Source organism: Berghia stephanieae, chromosome 3 (assembly GCF_034508935.2).
Source record: "Berghia stephanieae isolate SIO BIC M18660-M18661 chromosome 3, UCSD_Bste_1.3, whole genome shotgun sequence".
In the NCBI taxonomy this organism is placed as follows: Eukaryota; Metazoa; Mollusca; class Gastropoda; order Nudibranchia; family Aeolidiidae; genus Berghia; species Berghia stephanieae.
Genome location: NC_088362.1, coordinates 87,123,709 through 87,140,636, shown reverse-complemented (window position 1 = coordinate 87,140,636; position 16,928 = coordinate 87,123,709). Strand labels below are relative to the sequence as shown.

The 16,928-nt window shown below is 33.1% G+C and overlaps 1 protein-coding gene and 1 pseudogene across 1 annotated transcript in view; one reads left to right on the top strand and one right to left on the bottom strand.

The window, feature by feature from the left end:
• Positions 1-16,928, bottom strand: part of LOC144968732 (lysine-specific demethylase 2B-like) — a 42,833-nt gene that overhangs the window by 3,669 nt on the left and 22,236 nt on the right. Inside the window, exons 13-17 of the mRNA XM_078907365.1 lie at positions 16,009-16,233; positions 15,108-15,253; positions 9,420-9,519; positions 7,329-7,712; positions 5,593-5,781 (exon numbers count right to left, since the gene is read on the bottom strand). Of these exons, the coding sequence (XP_078763491.1) occupies positions 5,593-5,781; positions 7,329-7,712; positions 9,420-9,519; positions 15,108-15,253; positions 16,009-16,233 (1,044 nt within the window). The remainder of the gene's footprint in view (positions 1-5,592; positions 5,782-7,328; positions 7,713-9,419; positions 9,520-15,107; positions 15,254-16,008; positions 16,234-16,928) is intronic.
• Positions 11,107-14,450, top strand: LOC144968735 (uncharacterized; annotated as a pseudogene).

Sequence of the window (16,928 nt, the reverse complement as noted above, 5' to 3'; positions counted from 1 at the left end):
AACTATGAACTTATAAATCAAAAATTCTGAATATGAGAGTATAAAAGCAAGGAAACATTGGTGTTTGAAAACAAAAACAAACAAAAAAAAAAAAACGGATAAAAAAGGATACCAAAAAATACCCCCCCCCCCCCCCCCCCCCCAAAAAAAAAAAAAAATGCTGCCATGATTATTTTATAAGCTTGAGGAAAAAAATTAATTGAAATCTGATGTGATTGCAGATATTATATTATTCATGTCAAAAACAAAAGCAAAAAAAGACCAACTTAATTAAGTAAAGAGAAAACATGTGATATGATTTTGTTGACTGAAACTCAGATGAGTATTGAATTCTCAATGACATGATCCACCGTAATGTTCTTTTACGGGCATTAGAAATTACATCAAAGGCACAAATACTTGGTTTTACCCTGTCTAATTTTATAAATGCAATCGTATACTTTTAAAAGCTTTATTTTTCTGTTTTAAACACAACTGAAGCTACAGTTTCCCTAATTCATTGTTTCTGTCTTCCGTCACCTTCACTTTTTAGCTTTTAAAAGAAGACAATGAGCAATGCTTCATTTCTCCAATAGTTGCCATTTCATTCTGAAAAATCCTTAAAAACAAAATAGAAAGTTCCCTCCATCTAACTTTCAATCCTCAGCAAAACATTTTCCCTCAAATTTGAATTTGCCAGCAAAGATATTGATATATTGAATCAGTATTAAGGCATGTGTTAGCCAGTTAACTGCTGCACTGAGAGTTTTTGCCAAGGTGAGAGTCAATCGATCAATATTTGAAGGATGAGTTTTCTGACCACATTTTTAAATACATGTTTTTTTTTTCCAGAGCAAGGCAGTTACCTCGTTAGAGGGAATTCAGGATGACACTGACTGTAAAAAAATACCAAAATAAAAAAAATAATAATGCAATGTGTTGAGAATGAAATTGTTATAAAAACATAAGTGGTTTGGAAATTAAAAATTGCAGAAAAAAAATGAAATTATTTTACATAAGAATTTATTACTGAAATTATCATCCTATGTGAGTTAGAAATGCAGCTTTGATGATAAAACAAAATGACAAAAAGAAGTCATGAATTCAAATCAATTGACAAAACAAAAAGTCAGTTTACAAATGATGACATGCAATGGTATTCATTTTTTAAAAAGAATTATTAAATGGTTTATGATTCAATTCATTGGTGAATGATTGTGAGTACAAACAACATGATTTAAGTATGATAAGTTCAGAAAATATTTTGATTATATTTAGAATTTAAATATTATGTACAAAACAATTAACTTGTTCTAAAAAAAAAAAAAAAAAGAAAGAAAAAGAAAAAAGACAAGGATTAGCATTAGTTTTATAATTATTATTATTGTAATCATTAAGAAGATAATGTAATCATATAATATCTTTCAGATTCAGATAACAAAAATTCAAGATTTAAAAAATGCCCACCAGTCAGATATATTTCTATTACTTTTTACGACAGCTGCCATACTGCAAAACAACAACAATAACACAACTAAGATAGGAGTAAGTACCTTCGCATCTTATCATAGGTAAAGGAGGTCCGTTCAAACACAATTTATCTCACATAATACACGATCGTTTAACAATCTTTGGCAAAGGTAAATATGGTAATAAAAGTTACTCAACGTCAATATTTGCTGTACATCATAAAATTAAAAAGACCAACTAGCAGTCGGACCAACAAAGACCATAAAACAGACCTGCCTACTTGAAAATTTAAACATTCGTAATTTTTAGGAGATAAAAATAGTAGTCCCCACAGTTGACTACAAATCAACGATTCATATCACAAGGATTAAATAACACTTCAAAATCCTTTAAATTATGTAGTCTGGCATTAAATTTAATTTTCAATAAGTTTTAGTGACTTAGAAGATGCTCATGGAGCTCTGAAATTGGAGCCAAAACTTTGTAATTCTACGAATGAATTTTTTGAACTGGTAGGCAGGTCTGATACTGATAACAACAGAAAAATCAATATTCATTGGGGTCAAATTTCCCAATAGTCTCATAATGTAAATGTTGCTGCTCGAAGCTCAAAGAAATAAATGACAATGTGAAATTGAATGTAAGCTTCAATTTAATATACGAAAACAGATAAAATGGACGTTTCAGGTTTCCCCTTTATCAACAAAACAGGATGAATGAAACACTACAGACGAATGAGATGATGTGATAGTGGCGTTGTTAAGATGAATAAACAAAAACATTGTCCATTTTATGTTTTCGTATATTAAATTGAAGCTTACATTCAATTTCACGTTGTTATTCATGCAATAGTCTCATAACAGCTTGTCATTTATTTTCTTAATGCATATTCAAACCTTAGCATTGGCTGTCTAGAGTTATAAAGACATGTAATTTATTTTATAATAACCATAGTTACAAAACTCAGATTAGTGCAACAAATGAATCTAATATACAAAATATAAACAAAGAAAAATTCACTTAAAGTTCACTTGTTATATAAAACCTCACATTAATTAGGTAAAACGAGATTACCCCTTGTAGTACGATTTACAACATGTCTATTTAAAATTCAAAACAAATTGACCCATTATCAATAGCTTAATTTTGCCCAGAATTTATCTAGTTCCAGATCTTAATCTTCATGAACGTAAGTGGTAAGTTTTCGTTAATTATTTAAATTATTATGAAGTGAGTTGATTGTATAAAAAGATTGTTTTGATTTTTTTTATTTCGATGGGAGGAAGGTTGATTGTTGACTGAATAACAACCAATATATTTCTTGAAAGTTTCTTAACTCATTGCAGTTTTTAAAAGACATTTTCATATATGTATGAAAGATATATGTAAGAACTAAAAATCAGTAAGCAGGGAAAACTGAAAAACGCATTTGAAATGGAACTTTCGACTTGCAAATAATGCATTTAGAATACGCTGTAAATCCCACTTCAGCATTTATGAGGCTATGCCAACAATTTATGTCAATTTTTTTTTAAACGCCTTGCACATGAAGGTCAACCAAAATGACACCATGCATTTATTCTTGATTGAAAATTTTATGACAACACATTCTCAAAAATCAGAGGTGATTCTTATGATCTTTTATTACATTTTTAACAAATCACTTCAATATGAATTTGAGATTTATTTCTTTTCAATTGTCTCAATCACAAACATTGCAATTGAAGTCTATAAACAATTTTACCAAAAGGTCAGGTAAAAAAGTATTTTACATACATAGTTAGGTATGTACATTTGTACGTTTGTGAATGTACATTTGTACGTTTGTGAAACATAAAATGCACTATTTGAAGTATCCCTAATAAATGATAATATACTTAGTAATACCACTGAATGTCAATTTTATTTTCTACACGTGAATAAGATGCATCAAATGAACATCTTAATTTTGAGTTCAATTTGATTGCATATGCAGAAAAAATTAACGGAATTTGCTTTTAGAGAGAAACCTTGATCTGAAATTTTCATATTTGAAATTCATGTCAGATGAACCTGCATGAAATCGCAGCATCCTATTTCATACTATAATATCTATGACTACAGCTAATAGATGGATGGAGACAGGTCTTATTATGAATTATACAAAATGTGATTAAATGATTCCGTTTCCTCCCATGGATGATAAAAGCAAAGAGAATGCAATGAGAAATAAAATAAAAGATTGAAAACATTATTTGATTACAATCGTTCACTGTGAATGTGTATATGGTATAAGTGGGCTTGAGGTTGGGGGAAGAGAGGAAATTATTTTTTAAAAATTAAGTTATTTGCAAAATAAATCGGGTATTATCTCAGTGTTAAGATATAAATAACACAACCCATTAAAACTTAGGTCAGAGGAGCTACTGAGGTCAGAAGACCAAATCCTGGAGTCAACAACAAATTGATCTGGATCTCCTGATCCAAAGGTGGGTAACTTTCTTAATACTAAGCCATTGGTCCACTCAAGGAAAAGAGATCAAAACAGAAATTTTGTGTTCAAAATGGAAATGAAAATAATCATATTTTGAATAGCTTCAAAAAATAAAATAATGAGAAACAGACTATTATTTTTAAAAATTGTATAGAATTATCTATTCTAAAACAAACAAAAAAAAAAGTGAGAGGGAGAAAATGAATCTAAGTCATAAATAAAGCTAACCGCTGTCACACAAGCAGCCCTTACCCACCCCCCCCCCCCCCCCCCCCCCTGATAAAAGAGACAATCTTTTTAAACTTCACAAAGCTAACAGCCTATAGACTTGATTAATAAAAATTTTTAAAACCAGTTTTAAAATAGCAAATAAAATTTTAAAATTTGTCTAAATAATATTGACTACCTGACAAAGTAAATGTCGATTTATGTTCAATATCCCGATATGTACTGAATTATATGGCAATTTAGCTTATTTCCACAATAATATCTTAAGATAACAACTTTTACATAAGAACAAAGCAAATCTGATTGATAAGCACTACAAACAACAAAACAACAGTCTTATAATCTTAAGCTTGGTGTATATAAATCCCTTCCCCTTTATTTCTTCACTTCTGTTGAGCAAAGTAAATTTTAAAGACAGTGTAGAAAGGTAGAGGCAGGCAGAGGGGGGGGGGGGGGGGGGGGAAGGATCTTTATGATGAGAGCTTTTCATTTGCGGTCTTTTTAATCATAAATAAGGCTTTCTATATTAAAACAACACTGCATTTGTTATTTTGAAAAAGGGAGAAAAGAAGGCCTCTACCAAAAAAAAAGATAAAGAATTCCAAAAGATGTCACAAACAAACAGGAGAGATCACATTATAACTTTTGAACAAATGCATTTTTTTTAAAATATTATTGAACGGCTGTAAGTCCTCTCCATTAACAAATAATACTAAAATTTAAATCAGTTTGTATGAACTATTGCCTTCCAAATGTTAACAAGGACTTGTTCCATAATAAATTGTATATCAACAGCTACTTGCATCTGTAATTGTCTTGTATTTTAACACAATTGTATTGACAGGAATGAATGAAATGAATGTCACTGAAAATAACCCAATATGTTATTATTGTTTGTATATTAAGTGTGACAGAATACTATAATTGCAATATTTCCATTACTAGATAGGATAAAACTACTACATTTGTTGTAGAATAATATCACAGGGAAACACTTACTACATGCACATAAAGAAAAAAAGAAAAGAAATTGAGATCGATCATTTGCTTTGAAGTGTTGCATTTGTAACATATCTTGAGCTGCCATGTCATTGTCTAATTCAGACAGAAATATCAATCCTGTACAGATTGACTTATTGAAAATATTTCTTTACAATTTCTGTTTTCTTCAGATAGTAAAGAAAATGAATTGGGTCTTCAAGTGTACTCACGTATTTCAGACGACATCAAAGCAGGTAAAAACAACTTTAAAAATCAAAGAGTCATTCCATCTCAGCATCGAAACATGTGAATAACCCAGAATTCATGAAAGAGTGGTTTAAAACAAAAAGGGTTGGTGCAAAGTCTAAATTCTAATTTTCTAAAAAAGAAAAAGAAAAGGAACATAAGGGTAATGAAGGGGTCATGGGTTACTAATTTAAATAACGAAGAGGGGTAACTACCTCTCTTTTTGGTCTTTTGACAACAGTTGTTGGAGTGGCATGGATTGAGTGGTTTCCTTCTTTGTTTCCATTCATGTTGCCACCTCCATTCTTACTACTACTATTGCTTACAGATGATGTTGGTCTTTTACGAGAGCTGCGACTTATGTCATCTGTCTGTTGATGGGACGGTGAGTTGGGTGCAGAATTCTGATAATAAACAATGTTGCAATATTACTGATAATGTAATAAGAAAAAAAAAATAATGAAGGTAAATGAGAATAAATTAAAAAGGAGTCCATATTTTGATTCCAACATAGCTGTGCATTCTACAATGTATTTATAGATATATTACGATAGATAATGATGTGCATAAATCTTTATAGAGCTTTTTTTTAAAGGGTTATACGGCACTTGCAACACATTAAGGTCATATCAGCGCCAGTAAAAAGGAAGAAAATGGGATAGTAAAAAGTTCTAGAATTACAATTAAAGCATCCAAGAATAAGGCAGACAAAGGGGAATTGGTTCAAATAGGGAACAGATGTAGATTCCAAGAGCACACTATCAGTGTGACTTAATTTGAGATCACCTAAAAGTCTCATCCAGACACAAGCACAGGTCCCTACTAAGAGGAATACACTCAAATGTTTACAAATCATATATAATACATAAACAAAACATAATACAGTGCATAACAGAGAGATGATTTACAAGGAAAAAAATATCATCTCTCAAAACTAACTATACATTTGACTGTTTCCCTCCCAGCCAGGGTCAGGACAAAACCAAGTAATCTCATTCCAAGACAAAGACAGAAAGCATGTTGGAAAACAGACATAGGGGGATAGAAGACAACAGTGTGTACCTCCCTGCCCACTATGGGAGGTCAGGAACCCCACCCAGCTTTATAGTGCTCGACTATTTAAGTAGCTTTAATTACTAAAGTATTCTCACTGATTATTTACAATATTGTTTCAACAGTTTCCTTCACTGTATCATCGGGGCAGAATGAAAAAACAAAAATCAATGTTGCTTCATTCTTCCCCAATGATAGAGTGAAGGAAACTGTTGAAACAATATTGTAGGCAAAATAAACAGTGAGAATACTATAATAATAGATATAGGTAAAATAAATATATAGTGATTGAATTGAATTGAATACATTATTTCTTGTCTGAAAAATACATACGCATACACCTTTTATACAAAACAACCACTAGAACGAAAATATAAAACAAAATATAAAAATTATAACTGTAAAAAAAAAAAATATATACATATATATAAATATATATATAATTTTAATATTCAAACAAGCAACAACACACAATTAACCAAACTCATGTAACACACAGTCCTGACGATGGCTGAAAAGGCCTGAAACATCGATGTAGACCGACTCCAACATTGTGGTAAATATTAAAATAATAATTCGCTCCATTGCTACATGTCGAGCACTATATGTATATAAATAATAATGTATATTTTCTTAATAAAATATGATTTAAAATCAGTAATCCCTTTTAGGCTTTTCACCAACAAAAGAATTGTTTAAAAAAATATTTTGCACATAAATTAAATACAATGCACCTTACTGTGTATTCTGTGTATTCTGATTTTTTTAAAAAGCTTTACTTTTAAGGAGAGAACTGTGAAAAAATCTACACATACATACAAAGTAAACTATTCTGATTTATGTGATAATAAATTAAGCATATAAACCAACAAAAACAAAACAAAATCTCAAAACTTACTCTTTCTTTTTTCAGGACCTTTTTAGAATCCTTCATAGGAGATGGTGTTGGGGTCGTGACTCCTCCAGCAGAATTTCTTTTACGGTGGTGCCATTCATCATGTGAAGACATAGGTGAAGATCTGCCACTCCATGGTTCTGATTTTACTTTGACATCTCCCAAGCTAGCCGTGGAGGATTTCCTGCTTAGCTTGCCAGATTCCTTTTCTTTCCCACTAACACGAAAAGTATCCCCTTCTTTAGATACCACTCTTTTCCCTTCCACAGGACTTCTGGCAAGTTCCATCTCCTCATCTGCTGTTTCATCTTGACTTCCTTCGCTGTCTGCAGACCTCCATTCTTCTGATTTTACCTTTTTCAGGGAGTTACCTGGCTTCACTCTGGGCTGTAACGTTTGCAAAATATCTTATAAACAAACAAAATAAGCAACAAGTAGCATCTAGAACCGACAACATAATCAAGTTCTTTTAAACTTTGAAATACGTACATTTTGAGCCCTTGAAACAGAGATGTATTTACAGCTTTTATATAAAAGAAATAAAATTTTGAAGTGCAGAATCAAAAGAAAAGCAAATAAAATGAGTAGTTTTTATCATATTGCCTTCTTCCTTTGATCTTGTAAATAAGTAAACATCTCCTCGGATTTTAATTAGATAAAAAGCAAACATCTTATAGTATGAATCCCTCACCTCCCTCTCTCCCCCAACACCTGTGGCAAAAAGGTGATATAATGAACAATATAATAAGAATCTTTTTCACAAGATTTAAAAACCAATTCTTCACTTATACAATTCTAAATAATCCTCAAATTGATCCTAGTACTGGCCGATAGGTTGTGAAATACATGTCAAATTTATGATACTTCTATAACAATATTTTTTGAGATTACAACCAGAATCAGAATCACGAAAGGACATGAACGTTTTTTTCGAGAAAGTCAATTTTTGTTGCATTCTTTTATTTTGACTTTCCTTTCTTTTTCTTTTAAAATTTTTTTTAAGTAATATTATTTTGAGATAATTTTAGAAAAGACACTTTCGATACAGCTTGATGACAAATACAATGTGTCAAATGTTCACTGTTTTTATAAAATACACTTTGTAAAAGAGTAATTTAAAAAAAAAATTTTCTTTTTGTTTTTAAATTTTCTTTTTTTTATTTTCAAGAGGGGAGAATCAATAATAACTATATCCATTTTCACAATAGCATAGGTAAAATGAAAGTGGTGTGTTGTTTTCACATTGTCAATATCAACAGTCTTAACTCCCTACTAGTTCTTTGGCTTCGACAAGTTTATTGGTTTCAATAAATTTCCTTAAGCTATTCATCCTATTCAATTTTAATTTTAAAATAACCATTAAGGCTCATTTTTAATACAATTATTGTCCAATGTATTCTCAAACAGAAAGGATTTAAATATTTAATAGATATAGCTTTTGAGAAAGCCATTACAATGCTCCTAAATCAACACAAGTGACATTCAAAGGTCTCATTTTTTAAAACTTTCTAATACAAAGCTCAAGAAATTAAAATTATGTAGCTGGCATGTGATTTGTATGGGCTTGTTAAAACGACTAAAAAAAAAGTTCTGAATTTAGAAGATTGAGAATAATAATGTTCAGCAACTATCAAATATATCTAAGTTTTTAAAGACACTCCAATCTGACAGTTCAATCATATTGATTAAAGGGTTAAAAAAAAAAAAAAGCTCAAGAATGACCAAAACTTAACCCTGAAGCTTGCCATTAACAATTCAGGCCTGTAAACTATCTTTTCCAAAATTATCAGAGATCTATTTTTTAGTCATTGGATACCTTCAACAGATGTTAAAAATATAAATTATGCCCTTCACATGACTTTGCAATCCCTTATCCCCACTCCCTATTGTATTGTTTTTCGGCTCAGGTGGGAGAAAATTTATTTTATCTATGATGTTTCAGATGGTAGAATATTATTGAGTTGTCAGATTTCAGACAAGTATCTGAGAATTTACAGGCCTGATAATGCTTTTAAGAAGAAACCAATAAAATAAGAAAAGGTGCAATACAGTTGAAGCGTGGGTTAAAAAATAAAAAGAAGCAGTATCAATTACCTTCAGTTGTCCTTTTTTCCCATCATTACAACACTTGGGACATTCCCAGCTGTTCGGCAGATCTTCATTCACATTGCCTTCATTGTCTATATTCTCAAACCTAAATGGAAGTGAGAGGAAAATCAATGAGACCAGTTTTGTCAATGAATTCAAAGTTCTTGAGGATTTTCTAGTCCCAGTTGAGAAAAGGGGGAAAGAGTAAAGGAGATAGACAACAACAGACAGACAGAGAGAGAGGGGGGGAGAGAGAGAGAGAGAGAGAGAGAGAGAGAGAGAGAGAGAGAGAAAGAAAGAGAGAGAGAGAGAGAGAGATAGAGAGAGAGAGAGAGAGAGAGAGAGAGTCAGTGAGAGAGAGACAGAGAGAGAAACAGATAGAGAGAGAGATAAAGCATTTTAGTTAGTATTGTAGTTTTACCAAGCTACATATGCAAACGATAGGTAATAAAAATTCCAATTACAAAAATTATAATTGAAATGGACCAACAAGCTATTGCTGTTTTGACCAAAATGTTTCTCAGTTAAGCTGCTGTTTCTGTAAAATTCAATATCAGCCATCAAATACCTAATAACATAAAGGTTTCGTTTCCATAACTACATAAAAAGTAATGACAGATCTGTGATAGATATATTTATATGCATTCACATGTCACTGTAATTTGAGAAAAAATAATTCCATTGGCAACAGTACCAATTTTGTTTTAATTGTTATTATCAATTTAATGTCAAACTCAGGATCTGAAATTTAAATCTGATGATTAAAAATTACATTATATCATTATATTCGTGTAATCAGATTACAAGTATCTTTATCTTCACACAGGAGGAAAAAAGAATTAATTCCTCACACTAAAAAAAAGTTATCCTTTATTAGTGAGGATGTTAAAACCCAACAACGAAATATAGAAATAGACCTTGAGTAACTAAATATCTATCAGGACAGAGGTAAAAAGAAAAAAGAAGAGAATGGGAAACATTCAACAGTAAGACCTAAAATAATAATATTGACAAAATATTATATTTGAAGAAAGGATTTCCATACCAAAGTTTTGCTCAGTGCACTAAAACCTTCATTTATGAATACATGTTCTAAATCATTACTTTCAGAACAGATCATTCACCTTTACAGCTGAAACTAATGTTTAAGGGGGTACGCGCTGGTCGAGAGGACGGTTTTACTATGAATTCCACTAAAATTATCGAAAATGAGATTAGGGCACTTTCAGGTAATTCAACCTTTCTTTAACACACTGAAAACATTCAAAAGGCTAAATTTTTACAAAAAAGTGCTTTAAATAATTTTTTTGTGACGCAACTATCGTCTAAACGCAAAGTTTTTCCGTCATTTTCGTCAGAATCAACGTTCGATAGTCCTTAGTAACCCGCACTGAACCCCGGCTTATTTGGTATTAGCAGAAATGTCAGGGAAAGGGCATTTCCGTTCTTTCACATTCTTTCGCGTATGTGTCACAGGTCGGCGGGGAAATCGAGAAATTCCAAGCCTATTTTCCTTTCTTTGATTGGCTGAAGAGACGTCTAGGAGTTATTTTTAGTAATTACCGTCATGGAAAATTTTAGCTCACATTCCAAGACCAATCGTAACCCGGTTTTCAGTCACGTGACATAACAACGGGTACATTTCCGGAGCATTCGACTACGTTTACTTACGCTTCGATTCGAACTGATTTTTGGTCGTTTCATGACAAACTTCACTCCATTTACTTATTTGCAAAGTTTTATCATCATTTTCCAAAGAACCAAAAATTGGTAGATAATCATTTCGACGCCTGGATACCGCTTTAGCCAGTAAGTATGTCTATTTATTTATTACTAGTGAAATCAGATTGACCGGTTACAGTCTCAAAGTGTGCATTCCATTCTAAAATGTAAACATTGACGATAGTAAAAGAGAATGCTGCTCGTAAATAATTCTAAAGGCTAATTTTTGTTTTTATTTTATTTTTAATACGATTATTAAGAACCATACTGTTTTCTTTGATTTACATTAGACTAGTGAAGATCATTGAGCTTAAATAAGGAGATAACTAAACGCCGATCTATAGTAGATCTTAGACAGACAGATAGACGTCGAAAGCTAACTTAGACTTGGATTACCATTGACGTCAGTGAGTTAGAACTTAGAGATTATCTAGATTGTGCTTATTTTTTTTTATAACCATCATTCTACAAGAGTCTGTGTGTGTGTGTGTGGGGGGGGGGGGGGTGCTCTCAATGCTCTGAGGTATGGTTCTCGTCTCTTGACCTAAAGGCGTTTCTTTCTTTCTGATCTATAGTTTCTGCCTTTTCACCTTTCAGTGTAGGGCCACTTTAAAGTGAAATTACTCTAGACCAAGGCATTAGCCAAGCAGGTGGTCAGCCCACTGTGACTTTTAGTTACCTTATTGTGGTAGGAATTCATTTTGCCCAGAAAGCGGCCTTTCTGCCTGCTCTTTTAATTTCTTTAATGTTTTTTTTACTTTGATCCAAAGCAATACCAGATCTGTGCTTAACTATGATTGGTAGCCAGAATTCTTATGTGTGGGTATCTTTTGTGCTTTTAAGGCAAAACTTTGGGCTGATTCCAACACTGCTTAGCAGTAGGGGGTGCAATAAAAATGTTTTAAAACCCCTTTATTCATCCCATAGTGGAAATTATTCTCCAGGGTCTATTCCAAGGGTAGATTGGAATAACCAAGGCGTCAACCGAGTGCTGCGCTGCAAATTGAGCTAGGGCGAGATGGCTTGCTCAAGTCCACACAGCACAGAGGCTGGTGATCGAACTCGGTACCTTTCCGGTACGAAGCAAAGACCGTAACGCTGAGCTAAGCTAACCCCCGATTTATTTATTTTATATATATATATATATATATATATATATATATATATATAAAATATATATATATATATATATATATATATATATATTATATATATATATATTTTTTTTTTTTTTTTTTTTTTTTTTTTAAATTATTTATTATGGTATATTTATATTTATTTATTTTCACAGATTGTCATGCCTAGAGCCAAGGTTTCCACCTTCAATGCTTCCATTAGCAGCATGAAAAGGAAGTCACGGAAAGATGTTTTGAAGAAGGCAAGGGATGCGAAGAAGCAGAAATTTTTTAATGAACCAGAGCCAGCATCCACATCTTCTGTGACATCTTCGCCCCACGCAGCGACTTCACCTTTATTTCCATCATCTTTTTCTTCGCCGCAACCAACAGCTTCAGCTTCTGCTTCTTCATCATCAGCTCGTAAGTTGGATTTCTTTGCCTCTACGTCTGAGCCTTCATCTTCGTCTTCATTGGAATGTTCGACCATCGTGCAGCTGATTGTATTCCAGGATCTTGTTGATTGTCTTCTCTGCCCTTTTTGTTTCCAGTCTACGTTGGAGGTTTCACGTGATTCTTCTGTTGGTCTTGCCATTCTTCTACATTTGTCTTGTAAATCATGTTCAAAAGTTATATCGTCCTTTTATACATCTCGTAAAAAGATAAATATTTTGAAGTTAATCGTCGTGGAGTCGCTTCATCCTTGGCTAATGGAAGTGGACAGGCTGGCTTAGCCTCATTTTGCGGCATGATGGATATGCCTGTACTACATCATAAGACCTTTCTTCGCCACCAGAAGGCCATCCACCGCCAGTTCGCCAGCTATTCGTCTCGTCTCCGTTCTGAAGCTGTTGATGTTGTTCGTCGAGCGTATCCTGAGCAGGCAGGGCAACCAATTGTTGATGTTGATGTTTCGTATGATGGTAGTTGGCACACGAGGGGACATAAATCAATGTTAGGGATAGGATGTGTGATAGAGAACAGAACAGGACTTGTAGTGGACCATGAGGTTCTTTCTAAGTATTGCCATAAGTGTGTGACAGTAGGAGACAAGCTGAAGGGGGATAGTGATAGGTATGCAGAATTCTTGAGTGGCCATAAGGAGGAGTGTGATAGGAACCATGAAGGATCATCAGGTAGTATGGAACAGGTAGCGGCTGTGAATATGTGGAGTAGATCTGTAGAGCGGAATGGACTTAGATATAGAACAATGATTAGTGACGGGGACAGCAACACCATCAAGCAGCTAAACAATTCGGGACCGTATGAGGGGATGACAATTGAGAAGAGGGAGTGTGTAAATCATGTAGCGAAGAGACTAGGAACAGCATTGCGGAAGACTGTGGACAACAAGAAGAAGGTAAAGGTAACGTTAGGAGGGAATGGAAAAGGAAAATTGACAAAGGCAAAGATCGCCAGACTTCAGAAATATTACACGCGGGTCATTAGATCAAACAGTACTGTGGACGACATGCGACGCGCAATTTGGGCTTCTTTTTATCACTGCACCTCAACCAATAAACAGCCACGCCATGAGTACTGCCCAGAAGGAATTGATTCTTGGTGCTTCTACATGAAAGCCAAGGCTAATGGTCTGCCAGCACCTGACCACGACAGACATATGACCACATTTATTCTACCGACTGTAGCAGAACACATCCATGACGTTTATGTTAGATTGACTGATGATGATTTGTTGGGGAGATGTTTATTTGGAATGACTCAGAATGTAAATGAAAGCATCCATGCTTTGATTTGGTCTAGGTGTCCAAAACATGTGTTTGTAGGGAGACAGCGTTTGGAAATTTCATGTGGGATTGGAGTAGGAGAATTCAACAAGGGAGCAAAGGCATCGCAGGATTTCATTTCGGCAATAGGACTTAGTGTGGGACGACATTTTGTGGAGCATGGGACTAAAAGGGACAATGTTAGGATAAAGAATGCAGACAGAGCAGGTGAATTTGTCTTTAAAAGGAAAAGGGAGATGAGGAGGTTAGCACAGACAAGGGAGGAAGAACGTTTACATCAACTGGAAGGCGGTGAGCAGTATGCTGCAGGCGGCTTCTGATTGCGGAGTCCCAGACGACACGTGACATTGGATGGATTACCTCAAACGGATAAGTACCATTTTTATAAATTCATAACTAATTGTATCTTTTTTCCACAGGAGAATGATTCTTGGGTTTAAAACAACACAGTTTAGGGGTTCATGACACTATATTTTGTATAATCTACGAGAAGGTTCGTTTTTTCCCATTTTCTCAAAATGTCATTTTCTTAGGGGGTGGGATAGCAGGGAACAAGATTTCTCAAAAACTGTCTATTCAATTTCTTTTTCCTTTCACACACTTGTGTGTTTATAGTGTGGCTACATTATGTCAGAGGCTTTTGGCAATATAAGCATTATATTTTTAGATATGGGGGTCCAAAGAGGGTAAAAACTGCGAAAAAGGAAAAATTTTCACAGTTTTACGGATTGAAGACTTCCGGATGCTATAAAATCTTTACTAGGATAAGAATAGAAAAATCCCTCTGACATAATGTAGAGCAGTATTAAAGACACCTACATAGCAAGTTTCAGTGAAATTGAATAGACACTTTTTGAGAAAAGTTGTTCCCAAAATCTGAAGTTTTCGGGGCGGGGTACCCCTAAAATGCCACCTCATACACACCGATAGTGGAAATTATTCCAAAAAGTCTTTAGAAATATGCTTGGACACACATAATACTGCAGAAAAAGCATTGAAAAGATCATTTTTGATAAAACTTAATAAAATTGTCCTTATTGTGACAGTACCCCCTTAAGGAACTATAGTAAAAATAAGGAATTAATCAGTGTCTTATCAGCTTCTCTTACTTGCTGTAGATACAGGATGGATGTGTGATCTCCCAACAAATTCCGCACTCCATCAGACACAGGGAGATGTCCTCATTGTCATCAGAGCCATTGACTTGACCCTCTTTGTTACATATTAGACACACTGAAGAGCAGGGTAGCACAGGCTAAGAAATGGAATAGAAGTAGAAAGAAATAATTTTTGTTTTTAAAACACATATCAAGTCGGTAAACCTGATCAAGAATATTATATCTTCTTTTATCAATATTATCAATAATCAATTATCAATTCTTTATCAATAAAAATTAAAGCCTAAGATCTTATCTACAGCTGTTATAAAAGTAGGTATATAATGATAAAAACAGGAAAGCACATGCATTTCTCACTGCAATTATTGTGCAATAAAAGAATGTAGACGAAACTTATACAAAAAGTATGTAAATTAAGAAACACATGTAATAAAAAGCCCAAATCACAAACTCCTCTAATTGAGAATGGACACCCCTGCATACTCTGGAACAAAGATCTTCATCAGCATCATACAAACCCACAAAACGAACTGAATCGAAGTGAACTGAAACCCTGAATTTGTTTATCATAAAAAAAAAATATTTACGATTTTTTCCCTTTTTTATCACTTTATACCTTCTTTTACACTCCATGTACATTTCATTCATCATTGAGAAGTGTACGCATGTTTGTAGTTTTTGACACGGTGTAAAACTAACATATTGTGGAGCAAAAAAGTGCAACATATGTAAAGAATCCTTTTCTTATAAAATTAAACCTTTGGAAGAAAGAAAACAAACAAAAAACAAGAAATATTTCAATACATATTTTTCTCTTACAATTCTAATCGATGTGTGAATTTTATGAAAAATTGAGATAACCTTCTCTGAACATATTTCAAAATTAACTTACCGCCATACACTGCCGACTGATACAAGTTTGCTTCATTTTCCCAGGACCCCCAAATTTCTTCATGTCTTTACAAAAAGTGCATTCACCACATTCCCCTCTTGTGCAAGCCTCACATTGCTTACACCTCGTCCTTCTACGTCTGACAATAGAGGATGAATCTTTACCCTTTGGACCTTTGGTTGGTTTGTAAGTCTTGTAGCCAAGTTTCAGTTTTTGATGCTTTTTCTTCAATGTAAAACGAAAGTGGAAAATATATATTATTATGAACTAGAGGTGACGTCCACTGACAATCTATTTATGGAAAAGAATTAAAAATCATTGTGTAAGAGATTAAAAATGGAAGGGAGAATTTATGGACATGCTCTTCCGGTTTCAAAAAAAAACAATTGATGGAAAATAAAGCATTCTAAGCATGATTGTATATACAGATATAAAATTTGATAGCTAATATAAAAGGTCAAGAATTATTTTGGAGTGGAATTTTGACCAGGCAGGAGAAAATGAATTTTACAGACAAATAATAATGATTTTGCTCCAATGTCCTGCCTGGTCTTGAGACAAAAAGTGTGTATTCATCTTTATCATGGTATTTTGAAATAGCAAATTTATGGTTATTTCCTTTGCTTTAAAAAAAAACCTTGATTATTTTTAAATAATCATCTTTTACTATTTTTTTTTCAATAATAATACTAATAATAATGATAATACTAATAATAATAATAATAATAATAATAATGACATGGAATAGTGTGCCTTAGAAGCACATGGAAACGGATCCTTGTCTTGAATAGAGGTTGAACCAAGATCAACCAAAAAGAAAGCATGAATTCAGTTGATTGATCCAAGTTATTACCATATTTATAATCACAACAACAAAATAATCCCTACCATATTTATTAAAGTTATTACCATATTTATAA